This window comes from Gopherus evgoodei, chromosome 2 (assembly GCF_007399415.2).
Source record: "Gopherus evgoodei ecotype Sinaloan lineage chromosome 2, rGopEvg1_v1.p, whole genome shotgun sequence".
In the NCBI taxonomy this organism is placed as follows: Eukaryota; Metazoa; Chordata; order Testudines; family Testudinidae; genus Gopherus; species Gopherus evgoodei.
This window is the reverse complement of record NC_044323.1, coordinates 151,083,589-151,098,294: the sequence shown is the minus strand read 5'-3', so window position 1 is coordinate 151,098,294 and position 14,706 is coordinate 151,083,589. Positions and strand designations below refer to the sequence as shown.

Sequence of the window (14,706 nt, the reverse complement as noted above, 5' to 3'; positions counted from 1 at the left end):
CGCCCCAGCCCCACCTCTTCCCGCTCTTGCCCTGCCCCCATTCCAGCCCTTCCCCAAAGTCCCTGCCCCTACCCCACCTCTTGTCTGTCTCCTTCCCCTCTCTCCTGGAAAATCCTGAGCACTGCCAAACAGCTGTTTGGTGTGGGGTGGGGAGGAGCGGTACCGGGGTGGGGGAGAAGGTGAGGACGGGGAAGCTTGGCTGCCAATGAGTGCTGAGCACCCGTTAATTTTTCCCCCTGGGTGCTCCAGACCCAGAGTACCCACAGAGTCGGTGCCTATGGGCTTCCTAATCCACTCGGGCACCATCTCAGAGTGGACTCTCATGCTGGCACTAGGCATTAACAAGCATGAGTCACTGAGGAACAGGGTTGCCCTCTGTGGACTTGTAGCCCTGTATTTGTGAACTTCAGATTGGCGCATGCAGTTGGGTTTCCAATGCACACTTTGAAGCAAAGAAACTTCCTGAACAGCTTTCAAGGCAATGTGGCCCAGTGGCTAGAGCACTGAACTAGGACTTTATTCACCTGGGTTCTACTCCTGACACCCCCACTAACCTTGCTGTGTGACCATAAGCAGGTCACTTCCACGCTCTGTCCCCCTGCTTCCCCTCCCACACTTTCTCTGTCTTGTCCATTTAGAGTGAAGCACCTAGCACAGGGATGCTCTCATCTCGGTTGTGGTCTCTATCCATTGTCATGGTACAAAGCATAATGGGGACAGAGAACTGGTTGTTCATGGTTCATTCTGATTCTCCAGAATTGTTCAGAGGGAGAATTCTGATCTCCCATGACTTCAATTTCCACGAGTCTCTGTGAGGTTGGAATTAGCAACCTCCATTTCCAAGCCCATCGTCTTGCCTACTCCCCTTCACTTTGCATTCCTTGGTTGCTCCACTGCCTGTAGATGAGAGGTTGGGGCTGGCTGGGTCTTTGGGGTGATCTGGGTACATCATTTGCTGGCAGCTGCTGTGGATAGCGTTGTAACTGCCTTCGTTTGGGTTTCAGAAAAAGGAGACTTCCTGGCCTTGGATCTTGGGGGAACAAATTTCCGTGTGCTGTTGGTGCGTATGCGGAACGGGATTAGGCGTGGTGTTGAGATGCACAATAAGATCTACTCAATCCCGCAGGAGATCATGCAGGGGACAGGAGAGGAGGTGAGCAAAGGCCAGCTTGAAAGAAGAGCTGATGTCTCACCTGAAGTGTCTTGGTGGTGAGGGTACAGGGTATGTGCTGGGGGACCTGGCTTCTAGCCATGGCTTTTGCTGCAGCCTGTTTGTTACCTTGAACAAGCCCCTTACCTGCCTCAGTCTTTAAAATGGGGTGGTGATACCGCTCCACCCTTGTGGAGTGCTTTGACATCTATGAGTGAGAAGTTCTCCAGAAATGCTGCTATTATAGTGTGATTTGGGATCTGAAATTACACAGTCCAGCAGACCTACATGCTTGGACACCAAAGATGGATGCACTCATAATGCCTGTCTAAAGAAACCATCAAAGCCATTTCAAGTAACTCATACTGCTGTGATAGTGCTCTCCATCCATGGAATGCAAACACTTCGCAAAGGCATGCAAAGATTGTGTTTTACTGGTAGGAAAACTTAGGCACAGAAGTTGAGTGACTTCCCGGAGTCACACAATGACTTAAGCATAATTCTGCAAAGTATTTCAGGCTGTTTTGGATATAGTAGTTGCACTGGAGCAAATTCTGGGCACTGTGTTGCCATTTGCTCCAATATAAAATGAGTGTAAAGATGCAGCTGTTCTGTGCCCACTTGTCACTGTTATAATGATAATAAGGGACCAAGGCAAGAGGGCTTGGTGAGGAGAGCGGGAGCAGGGTGTAGGTGTGATGTATTAATGCCTTGTGACTATTCAGACACATGAAAGAAGATGAGATTTTGTGTCTCAGTTCAGCTGGTAGCTTTGTTCCTGTTAAAAGACAGAAGAAATAAGCCTTGATTATATTTCACAGCCAGTGGCACAGTAAGATCAAAACCTTGGGCCTAGATCCATTGTTGCAGAGCAGCCCCCTGCATTCAGCATTCTCGTCTTGTCTTGACTATATGACGGCCATGTGGTTCTGTTAATCCATACTTGCCCATATTTCCTGTCACAAGGCCTTCTTCCAAGGAATCCAGCTATTCTAGCAGCCAGCCTGACCATTCAAGCTCTTGCTTTGTTCCTGAAACTTAATAGATCCATTACCTGAATCTGAAAAACAAGCAAAACAAGGCTCTAAGAAAAGGAGATTCTCCCCTAACCCTCCCTGCCCCAATGCGTTGAAATGAGTCACTGAAGTATTCCCCTCCATGCCCCTCACTAGAGAGTAAATCACAGAAGCTTTAAAATGGAGCAGCAAATGTTGGGAAATCAGCATGATCCAAATTCCTTTCTGTTGTAAACCCATTGCCCTTGGTAGAATTCAGGCAGCAGAGAATTTAACCTGGCACTGAGCAAATGAAGAGGGTACTGAAGAAGAATTTTCATATTGCTTATAATTTTCCCCTGTACACTTAAAATTTAGGCTGAAAAATCCACACCCCTGAAGGCCATAGTTGTCACCCTAACCCAGGGGGTAGAAGTAGCTAGGGTGATGGAAGGATGCTTCAGTTGGCCTATCTTATAGTCAGTCAAGGAGGTGAAGTTCCTACAGCATGCCATAGCTGTGCTGCTGTAGACCCATAGCGTAGAGAAGCACTTTAGATAAGGATAACTGATCAAACGCAACCTTAATTCTAGTGTAGCTCTGTGCTGGTGGAACAGCTTTGGGCTTCCATCTCAGAGGTGGCTGCATTTCAGTGTTGGCAAAAATGATGCTCCCTCTCATGAGGTGCTAAACACCTCTTTGGAGAGATTGAGCCTCCTCAACGCCCACTGCATCAGCGAGAGTAGAGCGTGATCTCGGCATTGCAGATCAGCCTCCAGGTTCACAGGCTGATCAATTTCAAGGCCAGATGGGACTGCTGTGATCATCTGGTCTGACCTCCTGTGTAACGGGCCAAAGAACCTTGCCTAATAATTTCTGCATCAAGCTCGTAACTTCTGTTTGCGCTATAGCATAACTTTTTAAAAAGAGACGAGGTCTTGAGTTAAAGGCTTCAGATGCACCACATCCCTGGGTCAGTTGCTCCAGTGGTGAGCTAACCTCACTGTTAAGAAATAAAGAGCACTTTTTTTTTTTAGTCTGAATTTGTTTTAGCTTCAGCTTCCAACCCTTAGATCATGTTCTGCCTTTTTCTGCTCAGTTAAAACTGGCTGCTCTCTTCCCTGGGTGTAGATATTTACAGACCATAATCAAGTCACTTCATGACCATCTCTTGGATAAACTTTTAAATTTAATAATTGGACACATACCTATCTCCTAGAACTGGAAAGGACCTTGAAAGGTCATTGAGTCCAGCCCCCTACCTTCACTAGCAGGACCAAGTACTGATTTTTGCTCCAGATCCCTAAATGGCCCCCTCAAGGATTGAACTCAAACCCAGGGTTTAGCAGGCCAATGCTCAAACCACTGAACTATCCCTCCCCTACAAATAGATTGAGTTCCTGTAACCTGTCACTATAAGGCACATGTCTCTTAAGTTGTAACGTGCTTTTGCATTTCTCTGGGTGAAGAACACTGTATTAATGTTGAATTTTGTTTTGTTTTTTAACCTGTGCATGAAATGCAAAGAAAAATCTTTTAAATAAAGAAAAGGGAGCTGAAAGAGAAAAGCCTGAAACTTCAGGTGATAACTTTGGGGCTGAGATGGGGTGAGGTTGTATCCCATTGCAGATGGGGGTGACAGGTAACCCAGCCCCAAACTCTAGATTCAGGCATCTCCTAAATTTTAACTATGTAAGTGCCACTGTATAATTAGCTACAGGAGGAAGACCTCCATGGGGATGGATTTTTCACTACTTGGTTATGCAGCTGAGTTGAAGTGGTAGCCCATTTACCTTTTCTAATACCAGCAGATACACTCTTAGCTGGTAGTCTGGTACTTAATCAAGTTTTCTGCAGTTATTAAAGCAACTGCCTCTGGTTGTCTGTCTACAGCTGTTCGATCACATCGTCCACTGCATTTCGGACTTCCTGGAATACATGGGAATGAAGGGCGTGTCACTTCCCCTGGGATTCACCTTCTCTTTCCCTTGCCAACAGAATAACCTTGATGAGGTAACCTATATCCAGCTACCTGGTATCTGTACCTACTAACTAGCCTATATTGCTACGCTGTTCAGAAACAGAAGGAAGGATTAGAAGATGACATCTTTGTTTTCAAACTTCCTTTTCCTGTCTTGTGAGTCTGTTGCCACCTCTAGACATTCCTCCTTATCTTGACCCTACCTGACATGAAATCTTGCTCATATCCTAACCTCTTTCCATCCTATTGTAGTTCCCTCTTCCATAGTCTTCCAGAACAACGTTGGCACAGCAATTCTGCTCCAAGATGGACTGTCATTAACCTCCTCCTTCCTAACTATTGAAATTCTCTTTGCACCTCTCTGACCACTCTAATCTCATCTTCATTGTGCCTCACCAATCCAGGGGCTAAATCCTACCAGAGGATAGCTGCCCATGGAAGTCTTTCACAAAGTGTACTCTTTGGTCCTTATCTCTGTCCTTTCCAGGTTGCTCTCCATGGAGGGATGTTCTGTGACTTGTCATACCCTCGTCTGTGATAGTTTTTAAATGTCATTGTATTACTATGTATGTTTTTATTAATTCCACCCATAAGCAATGCTGGGCACATCAAAGGAGAGATCCCTGCCCCAAAGAGCCTATGATCAAATAGACCAAATGTAAATAAAGAGGGTGCAACACAACATTATTCCCTGGTTCTCCTTAGTTTCCTGTCGTGGACCGAGATGCAAGTGGTCAGACCTAGTTGTCAGAGCAGTGACGGTCAGAGCTAGTGGTTGGAGCAGGAATTGGCAATAGGGAGTTGGAGCTGGGGGTCAGTCAGGTGTCAAGCCAAGGGTTGGAGCTGGAGTCAGTAGCTTTCTGTGGTGCAGAAGCAGGGAACTGGAACAAAGCAGGAAGACGGCCTCTGATGTAGCAGCCAGCCATGTCACCTAGTTGCTCAGACAACTTCCTGTGCCTCCTCTGTCTTAAATAATGAGTCTGACCCAATCACTGGGACTAGATGTCTCCTCCAATCGGGAATTGCACAGGTGGTGGCTCTGGTGAGCTACGGTCCACCAGCTCATGCTCCTCACTGGTGCCAGCAGGCTGCCGAGTGGTGGCTGCAGTTTGAGAAATCTCCGGGGGCCCAGGTTCAAGACTTGCAATCCTTCATTTTTGTTCTTATTAACATTTCCCCTTCTGACCATCCACTTTGTTGCTTTAGTTCATTTTTAACCCTTTCCCTACCAAGAACTTTCCCTTCCCACCTGCCCTCCCATGTCCAGAGTCCTTTCCTTTTTAAACCTTACCTTAAACCTTCCTTTTCTTTCTAGCATCTTAATTCTCCCTGTAAAGCCTATTGCAATGCCATGTGTGAAGAGCTTGGTATGTAAAAAAAAAAAATTAGAATTAGTTTAAGATGTCATGTTGTGGAGCTATTTAATGCAAATATTTCGGTGAACATCTGCCAGGACTGATGGGAACATTATGGGGAAGCTTTTCCCCAAGCAGGAATGGGAAGTAGGCATCCATTGGTGCCTTAAAAAAACCTCCTCCTGTGTTAATAACCTGCATCATTGCAACAAAGAAGAGGACACAGCACTAGTTAATACTGACGAAAACAATATCTAGGCTCCGCCCTCTGTGTGTAGTAGTATCTGTTGGAAAACACATACCATTCAGGTCAGCTGGTATCCTCCTAGATCAAAAAGTGATTTAAAACTCTCTCCCTTAAATAGGTTCTGAATAGGCTGGCCAAGACTTTTAACACTGTCCCCAACTTGATGCCTTAAAGGGGCCTGATTTTAAGAAATTCTTGAGCCTTCTCTCATAAGAACGGCCATACTGGGTCAGAACAATGGTCCATCTAGCCCAACAGTGGCCAGTGCCAGACCTTTAGGAGGGACAGGGGTTGTACAGAACAGGACAGTTGGGGTGATCCACCCCTGTTTTCCCTTCCTGGCCTCTGGCAGTCAGAGGTTTAGGGTCACTCCGAGCATGAGCTTGCGTCCCTGACCACCTTGGCTAATAGGCCTACTCTCAAAATCAGACCCTTTAAGTTACCACCAGTTGGGCACCTAAAATTACGAGTCCATCTTAAATCTTGACCACAGTCCCCTTTAGCCGTGTACATGAACTGATGTAGCTATAAAGAGCGCTCTTACCAGAGCAGATCTTAAGTGACTGTAAGGGTACATCTATACTACCTGCCGGATCGGCGGGTAGTGTTTGATGTATCGGGGATTGATTTATCGCATCTCGTCTGGATGCGATAAATCGATCCACTAATCAATGCCCATACTCCCTCTCGGCAGGAGGGGTAAGCGCATTCGACTCGCCGCCATGAGGACGGCCTGATAAGTTGAACTAAGATATTTCGACTTCAGCTACACTAAGTTGCGTATCTTAGTTGGAAACATTGCCCCTCCTCCTTCTCCCCCAGTGTAGACCAGCCCAAAGTCTTTGCTTTCTGCTAACTATTCTGCACTCTCTTCCCCATCTGGTTTATTGTATCTTTTGTTCTCTTTTTAAGGGGATACTCCTGAAATGGACTAAAGGGTTCAAAGCTACTGGCTGTGAAGGAGAAGATGTGGTGAACCTGCTGAAAGAAGCCATACATAGGAGAGAGGTGAATGTCCATGGGGACCTCTGATTTGAGCGATCAGTGCGTGAATGAAAGGGAGAATTTGCAGCTAGTCAGTCAGATAATCCAGATCCGTCTGGAATTCTCACTGCAGCTAGAAAGGAAATTAACTTGGCTGAGCATAAAGTCGGAAAATGGCTAAATGACGGTCGTATCTTACTCCACACGGGACCTTCAGCGCTAAGAGCAAGGGTCTCTACAGCTTGAACAATTGGACTAAGTCCCCTAGCTGGCAGTGGTAGCAGATTTAGGTGTGCTGTGCTGCTGTGAATTTGGGGACACACAGCATGCTCTGAAAAAGGGCATTAGGGGAAATTCTTATAGCTACAGGTTGTAACCGTAGCAAGGTCATCCCAGCTCTTCAACCTGTCAGTGTAAATGAGCCAAGTTGCAGGCAGCTTTAACTTTTTTTGGGTATTTTGAATGAGGCCCAGTTTCCTAAAGCGCTTGGCTCTGTAGATGAACAGTCTTAAGTACTAAATATCGCCATCTACGGTAAGTCTACACTGGGAGGGGAGGAGACACGTCTGCGAGTCTGAGTCTGCGTCCTGTGTCACGAGGCTAAAAACAGCAGAGAGACATTCCAAATCAGACTGGAGCCCAAGCTCTGGGACCTTCCTAAGCTCTGGGACCTTCCTAACCTGCTAAGTTGGAGGGTCTCGTAGTCCGGGCTCCAGCCCAAACATCTGCACCACAGTTAAACTGCCCCTTAGCCTGAGCTCAAGTCATCTGTCATGGGTCAGCCACATGTGTCTAACTGCAGTGTAGACATACCCTTAGTTGCTTTGATTCCAGTAACAGGGAGTTGTATTAAACCTACATTCACATTGAGTGTGTTGCTCTGAATGCAACAGTGAAAGGGAGCATAAAAGGTGCTGGTTCTTCCAGAATAATGTATGGTAACCCTTTCTTCCTCAGGAGTTTGATCTGGATGTGGTAGCAGTGGTGAATGACACAGTAGGCACCATGATGACCTGTGGTTATGAAGATCCTTATTGTGAAGTCGGGCTCATCGTTGGTAAGAACTGAAGCTTTACATAACAAACCAATCTCTCCCCCCGTACCAAGTTCCTATTCTGTACTTCCCTCCTGTCCTGTATCTTTTAGCTATTCCCGGGAGATCTAGTGCAGATCAGAATTTTCCACCAATGGTTGGAAAAATGTTAAAATAATTGAAATTTCAGTGAAAAATGGCAAAGTCGGTGGAAATCTTTTGCTTTCCTCGCCCCCAACCAGTTTCATTTCCTTGAGTATTTGGGACCAAATTCAGATGTGGTAAAGTACAAGCAGATGTGACTTTATTACCTTCCATGGTGAAAGACTATACAGGATGTTGGTAATGATAAAGAATTCCTCCTGGTGAATACGTTAGGTTTCGTGAGTGGCATGTTTTGACAGGCCTAAGCCATCAGGGTGATCTTCTTGCTTCATTCTTGAGAGGCTCACGGAATGCTCATTGCTTTTTCCCAAGCTGTTTAAGCTCAAGAGAACGGCCATTGTGTAGGCCATGCTGCAGAGATTGTAGACACAGGTATAACATAAGACTGTGAAATTTGCATTGACCGGGTTGCACAGAGTAATGGTAAAACCCCTAAACCCTATTGCCCACTTTCTAACAAAGAAATTTCTTAATTTAGCATATCTGAGCTCATACCGGGCAATGATCTACCGGGTTAGCTCCATTGATTTAAGAGGAATTGTCAGCAGAATATTTGGCCTCCAGCAGAGCATGAACTGGAATTTTCTGCAATTTCAAAATTTGTTTTTGTTCTGAATTGAAACAAAACATTGAATTTCAAAATTTCCATGGAATAAAAATTTTGGAGAAAAATTGCTTTAGGGTCAATTTAAATGGCTTTTTCTTTCAATGTCAACTTTTTTTCAATTTTTGGACAATATAAAATCAGTTTAGAAAAGAAAAACCAAAACGTTCTGTTCCAAAAATGTCAAAATGGAAATCGTGTCCATTTTCTCCTTGGCAAAATTTTGTTGTTGAAAATGACATGGTCCCATGGAAAATTTAGATTCTGCCAAAGTGACTTTTAGCAAGCTTTAGCACAGGGGTGGGAAACCTACAGTCTGTGGGCTGCATCCAGCCCGCTGCTTAATTTCATCCAGCCTGTGGCAAGTCTTGGTGCCTCCCTGCAGAGCTGGTGCTGCGAGCGCCGGCTCGCCCCACTGCGGGGGGAAGCCCTGAGCCTCCACGCCCCCCACAGGTGGGTGAGTTGAACGTTTTATATTTCTGTCTCTAAAAAAACCTCCCTAAATTTAAATTGCTTTTTACTTGGTGGGATCATGCCATAACTTGACAGGGATGGTGTCAGGTTTAACTTACTGGGCCCGATACTCCTCTCACTCACCCCCAGGTGCAAATCAAGGAATAACTCTGCTGAAGTCTGTGGTGTTCACACTGATTTGCACCCTTGTTAAGTGGCAGGAAAATCCAGCCCATTGTTTTATGATCCTTTTGAGCAGGGGGTAGGACTAGATGACTTCCTGAGGTCCCTTCCAACCCTGATATTCTATGATCCTATGATACTTGTGTGTGGCCAGCGATTGATATAGGTTTTTTTTTCCTGTGGGTCAATGGCCCATCATAGAAAAAAGGTTCCACACCCCTGCCTAAGCATTTAAAAGGTAGGATCATAGCAACAGATCATTTATAGTAATAGATGGGTGACTGCACACTATAGACATCATGGCTGTATGCTACACTGACAGCATCTGGGATAGGTCTCTCCCCTGCTTGAGCTGAAAGAGTCTCTATTAACTACCAGTAGTAGTACAGCTCTTATCTTCCAACTTTTTTTGCTTTCCCTTGTATTCCCCTCAAAGCAAGAGTCGTTTAAGGAACCTTTAGACCTTTCTGTGCTCTTCTGCCACAGGCACGGGCAGCAACGCCTGCTACATGGAGGAGATGAGGAACGTGGAGCTGGTGGAGGGTGAAGAGGGCAGAATGTGCATTAACATGGAGTGGGGGGCATTCGGGGACAACGGCTGCTTGGATGACTTCCAGACAGAATTTGATGTGGCGGTGGACGAACTCTCTCTTAATGCTGGGAAACAAAGGTGTGTGTGTGCAGGGCTTTGAAGACGGCTGTGATTTCCACGCTGTCTTGGAGAACTCATGGCATTAAGGGATCTCTCTAGCACAGCTGTTCTCAAACTTATATACTGGTGATCCCTTTCACATAGCAAGCCTCTGAGTGTGACTCCCCCCTTATAAATTAAAAACACTTTTTTTTTTTGTATATTTAACACCATTATAAATGCTGGAGGCAAAGCAGGGTGTGGGGTAGAGGCTGACAGTTTGCAACTCCTCATGTAATAACATGACCCCCTGAGGGGTCCTGACCCCCGGTTTGAGAACCCCTGGCCTAGCACATCCTGGGCTACAGGCCAGGGGCTAGGATTTGTCCCATTAGTTTCATTACATGGTACCCGAGCATCATGAAGATTCCTCCCCGTTTTTCTGATCATCACCTCAGCAGAATTTAAAATAAACCAAGGCTAGAACTTGGGATGGAAATTTGGAGACTTAGCACTAACCTAGCTGACCCTTTCCTAAGGGCCTGACCATGTTCTCACTGACATCAGGGGGTCGGACCAAGCCCCACAAGCATCGTGTTTCTTTTTCATCTCTCTGTGCCTCTGTTTTCCACCAGCAGCGTGGGGGGATCATGCTACAACTTGACAGGGATGGTGTCAGGTTTAACTCACTGGGCTGGATACGCCTCTCACTCACCCTCAGGTGTAAATCAGGAATAACTCTGCTGAAGTCTGTGGTGTTTACACTGATTTGCACCCTTGTTAAGTGACAGGAAAATCCAACCCATTGTTTTGCGATCCTTGGAAAGAAAGTGCCATGAGAGGCGCAAAGTATTTAAAGAGCAGCCTGGAATTCCTCTACAAACCTGTAAACGGGCATCACTCACCCCCGCGGTGCCTCCTACTAGTCGTCCTGGGAATTAGCTCAAATTCCAGCTCGGAGCACCCTCTGCAGGCCGGTGATCCGCCTTGTTTCCTGCTACAGGCCCTGTGTCCCTCCCTGGACCCCGGTGCCCCTTTTTTACATGGGGTTCTGCCCCGTGGCAGCAACCTCTTTTCCTTAGGGGTTTCCCCTCCCTGGGAACCCCCCACGCTCTATCCCCACTTTGCCTCAGTGTAGGCTACTGCCAGTCATTGTCTAGCCCCACGCCCTGGGGCAGACTGCAGTATTAGCCTCTCATCATCGGCAAAGGGGGTTGGACCTGCTGCCGTGGCCTACCCCTGGGTTGTACTCTGCAACCCCAGTACCTCTTAGCCTTCTGCTTGGCTGCAGCCTGGGGCTTTCCAGGCAGGAGCTCCCCAGCTCCTCTGCCTTTCCCCAGCCCTACTTCACCCTAGGTACCTTATTTGGTTCCCTGCAGCCAGGCCCTTCTCTCTCTGCATTCAGAGAGAGACTGTCTGCCCTTGGCTCCCCTGGCCTTCTTATTAGGCCCTGTTGCTCAGTTTGGGGCGTGGCCCCCAGCTGCAGCCACTTCCCCAATCAGCCCAGCCTAAAAGGGCTGCTTTCTCCAGCCCCAGCCCCTTTCCCTGGGCTGTTTTTCACCCCTTCAGGGCAGGAGCAGAGATCTGCTCTGCTACAAAACCTCATCCTAGAGCCAGGTGGTTCTCACCCCACTGCAGCTGAGCATTTCATGTTCTTAGTGCTGAGCAGGGGTCTTCCCATTAAGCAATCTCTAAGCGCACATCAGATGATGCAGATGCCAGAGTCCAGCCTATGTGATGACACCTCCAAATCACCCCATTTGAAGCTGTCTTTGTACTTAGCTACTACAGCAACGAAGGGCAGGCGAGTGCTTCACAGTTGTTGAATGGGTTTTGTCCTCCCAGATAGGGAAGGATTGTTATCTTCATTGTACAGGTGGGGAGCTGAGAAACTGGGGGGCAGATTCAGTGACTTGCCTGAGATTATACAGGGAATCTGTGGCAGAGCTGAGCATGGAACCAAGATCTCCAGAGTCCCAGTCCTTTGACTCACCCCCTACCCTGTCCTTCCTACCCCACGCTCAGCTGTGCCTTTTCAACTCCAGGTTTGAGAAAATGATCAGCGGGATGTACCTGGGCGAGATTGTCCGAAACATCCTGATCGACTTCACCAAGCGGGGGCTGCTGTTCCGGGGGCGGATCTCCGAAAGGCTGAAGACCAGGGGGATATTCGAGACGAAGTTCCTGTCTCAAATTGAGAGGTGAGATTCCAGACGCAGAAGGGAGGGGTTGGGAAGGTGGATGAACGAAGACGCTTGTCCTTTGCCTACAGATGAGATGTAATCAAGTTGGGAAAAGTATATCCAGTGAAATTTTAGCAAGGTCTTGAGTACAGCTAGCAAATGGAAAAATTGGAAAAAAAATAAATAATAATAATTGCTATGGGGTTCATTGACTGAAGTTTCATTTGACCTGAAACTGAACATTTTGTTTGGATTTCAAGCCTTTTTATAACATTTTTGAGTTTTTAATATATATTAAAGGACACTTTGAAACAAAACACTGATATTTTTCAGATTTTTTTTTTATTGAAATGATTGGAGAAATGTTTGGATGTTGCCAAATCTGTTGTTGTTTCCCCCCACTCCCCTCCCCACCCCAGCGTCAGAAAAAACATTTTGCCTAGTTGCAATTTTCAGTGTTCAGCAGCTTGCTGGATTCTAGCCCCCACTTACACCACTCAGTCCTTTGCGGGATCTGCTTCTTGCAGAGCAATGTCATACTGAGGGTTTTCATGCTGCATTAGAACCAGTCCCCCATACAACAGTGACTGTTCGTCTCTAGTTTTTGTAATGTCACTGACCCAATGTTTCCTTCCTGAAATAATTTCCCTTCTTGAGCGCACACACTCCAGTTTGTTGTGTGGTTGCCCACGGATGTTGCCTTGCACACCCTGCTCGTCTGTGGTGTTGATCTTTAATTGTTGCCGTTTTTAAAAAAAATGTCCTCTATTAAAGCACTGGGGGGAGTTGGGGAGAGGTAGGAAGAGGCTCTGATTCCTGATTGACTCACATGGTAAAACTCCATAAGAGATTCCAAACATCTGCAGCGCGAGCAGCAACCACGAGTAATCTAGTAAAATAGTTCTAAGGAAGTCAGTGGAATTTCATCCAAGTCACTTTAGATCCAGAATCCTTCCAAATTCTTAGATGTACGTGTAAATAACTAGATAGAATCCTAGGGCTAATGCTGTGACACTGTCAATGGTGTGGGTTTTTTGAGTGGTGGAGGATGAAACAAAGCTGTGAGTGCAGAGTGCTCTCTATTCCCGCTTCACTAGATATTAACAAGCTATTGTTAGCTGGAGGAGGTACTTCTGCACTCATCATCGGGGGCTTTATGATGAAATCACCACTCTGATTATGATGTAAACTTAGTTCACGCTAGTGAGATCTGCTGAGTGGGAAAACAGGGATTTTCAAAGGTGCCAAAGGGATTTAAGTACCCAGATCTAATTAAAATCCAGTGGGAGTGGGGTGTCTAATTTCCTTAGTCCTCTTTGCAACTCCCAGTGTACATGAAATGCTGCCCCTTTGCTACCCAACAGATCTGCCTCCTGGATATTGTCTGCTCTGCTGATCTGAGTGACAAATAGAAGTATTAAGTTTTAAAGTATCAGAGGGGTAGCCGTGTTAGTCTGGATCTGTAAAAAGTGACAGAGTCCTGTGGCACCTTATAGACTAACAGACGTATTGGAGCATGAGCTTTTGTGGGTGAATACCCACTTCGTCAGACGCATAAGTTTGAAAGGCACTTTAAGACTTAGGTGCTCTTGAAAATGAGCTTGGCTCCTAAGTCACTTAGGCATTGCAGCACCAAGTGGAGCATCACCTAAATACTTTTTCAAAATCTAAATGAGAAAAGGCAGGTGAGGGCCTATCTTTTATTGGACCAACCTGAATGGGCGGAAGGGACAAGCTTTTGAGCTTCATGGAGCTCTTCCTCACGTCTGGAGTTGGTAACCAGCATGTCCAAGTTAAATACACGGTGGGACAGATTGTTAAGCATAAGGCTTTAAAAATCTAGACCTTGTTGCTTTATCACTCTCTTAGCCCCGCGGAGACAGCTCAGCTGCAAGAGAGTGAGTTGGAAAATCTCTTCTTCCTTGTGCATCATCAACAGGATTCTTTGCCAAGTTCTGATCACTTATGCCCAGTGCAAGCAGTGGGGCTGCACCGAAGGCAGAACCTAGCCCACAGAAGCTGTTATTACAGGTGATGCTGCACGAGAAGGAATGAACTGACGTCATTCTTTAGATTAGAACTATACTTCCAAGAGCATCCTGAGTTCAGACTGTTCCTGCCTTCTAATGTTGACAGCAGGCTTTCTTTTGGTCTCTAATGCCTCTGTCCTGCCCTATCTGCCTTCCTCCAGCGATTGTCTAGCCCTGCTCCAGGTCCGCTCCATCCTCCAGCACCTGGGCCTGGAGAGCACATGTGATGACAGTATCATTGTGAAGGAGGTGTGCACCGTGGTAGCCAGGCGTGCTGCTCAGCTCTGTGGCGCTGGTATGGCAGCGGTGGTGGATAAAATCCGGGAGAACCGCAAGCTGGACTTCCTTAAGGTCACAGTTGGTGTGGACGGGACACTCTACAAACTGCATCCTCAGTAAGTTACCATGGGTGTGAGTCTCTGTAGGTCAGAGGTTGTTCCAAGGGGACGTTGGCAGCCAGATATGACTGTCACAAGCAGGCTACAATGGCAGACATAAGAACCAGGGCTGGTTGAAAACTTTTCATCCACCTTTTTTTGGATAATCCAAAAATATTCATATTGTTCGGTATTCTCCCCTCTCCCCCCCCCCCATCCCGAGACCAAACATTTGCTTCACATTGAAATGAAAAAATGTTCACTTTTGGGGTATTGGTCTTTCACCCTTTCTCTTTCCCAAGGGACTGAAAAAGGAGAGGAATGAAAGGAAAACA

At 46.5% G+C, this 14,706-nt stretch overlaps 1 protein-coding gene across 2 annotated transcripts in view; it reads left to right on the top strand.

Moving 5' to 3' along the window:
* Positions 1–14,706, top strand: part of LOC115646280 (hexokinase-2) — a 67,755-nt gene that overhangs the window by 46,433 nt on the left and 6,616 nt on the right. For both annotated transcript variants that reach the window (XM_030551932.1, XM_030551933.1), the window contains 7 exons: positions 1,005–1,153; positions 4,039–4,158; positions 6,641–6,736; positions 7,670–7,769; positions 9,637–9,820; positions 11,827–11,982; positions 14,156–14,389. In XM_030551932.1, coding sequence (XP_030407792.1) covers positions 1,005–1,153; positions 4,039–4,158; positions 6,641–6,736; positions 7,670–7,769; positions 9,637–9,820; positions 11,827–11,982; positions 14,156–14,389 — 1,039 coding nt within the window. The remainder of the gene's footprint in view (positions 1–1,004; positions 1,154–4,038; positions 4,159–6,640; positions 6,737–7,669; positions 7,770–9,636; positions 9,821–11,826; positions 11,983–14,155; positions 14,390–14,706) is intronic.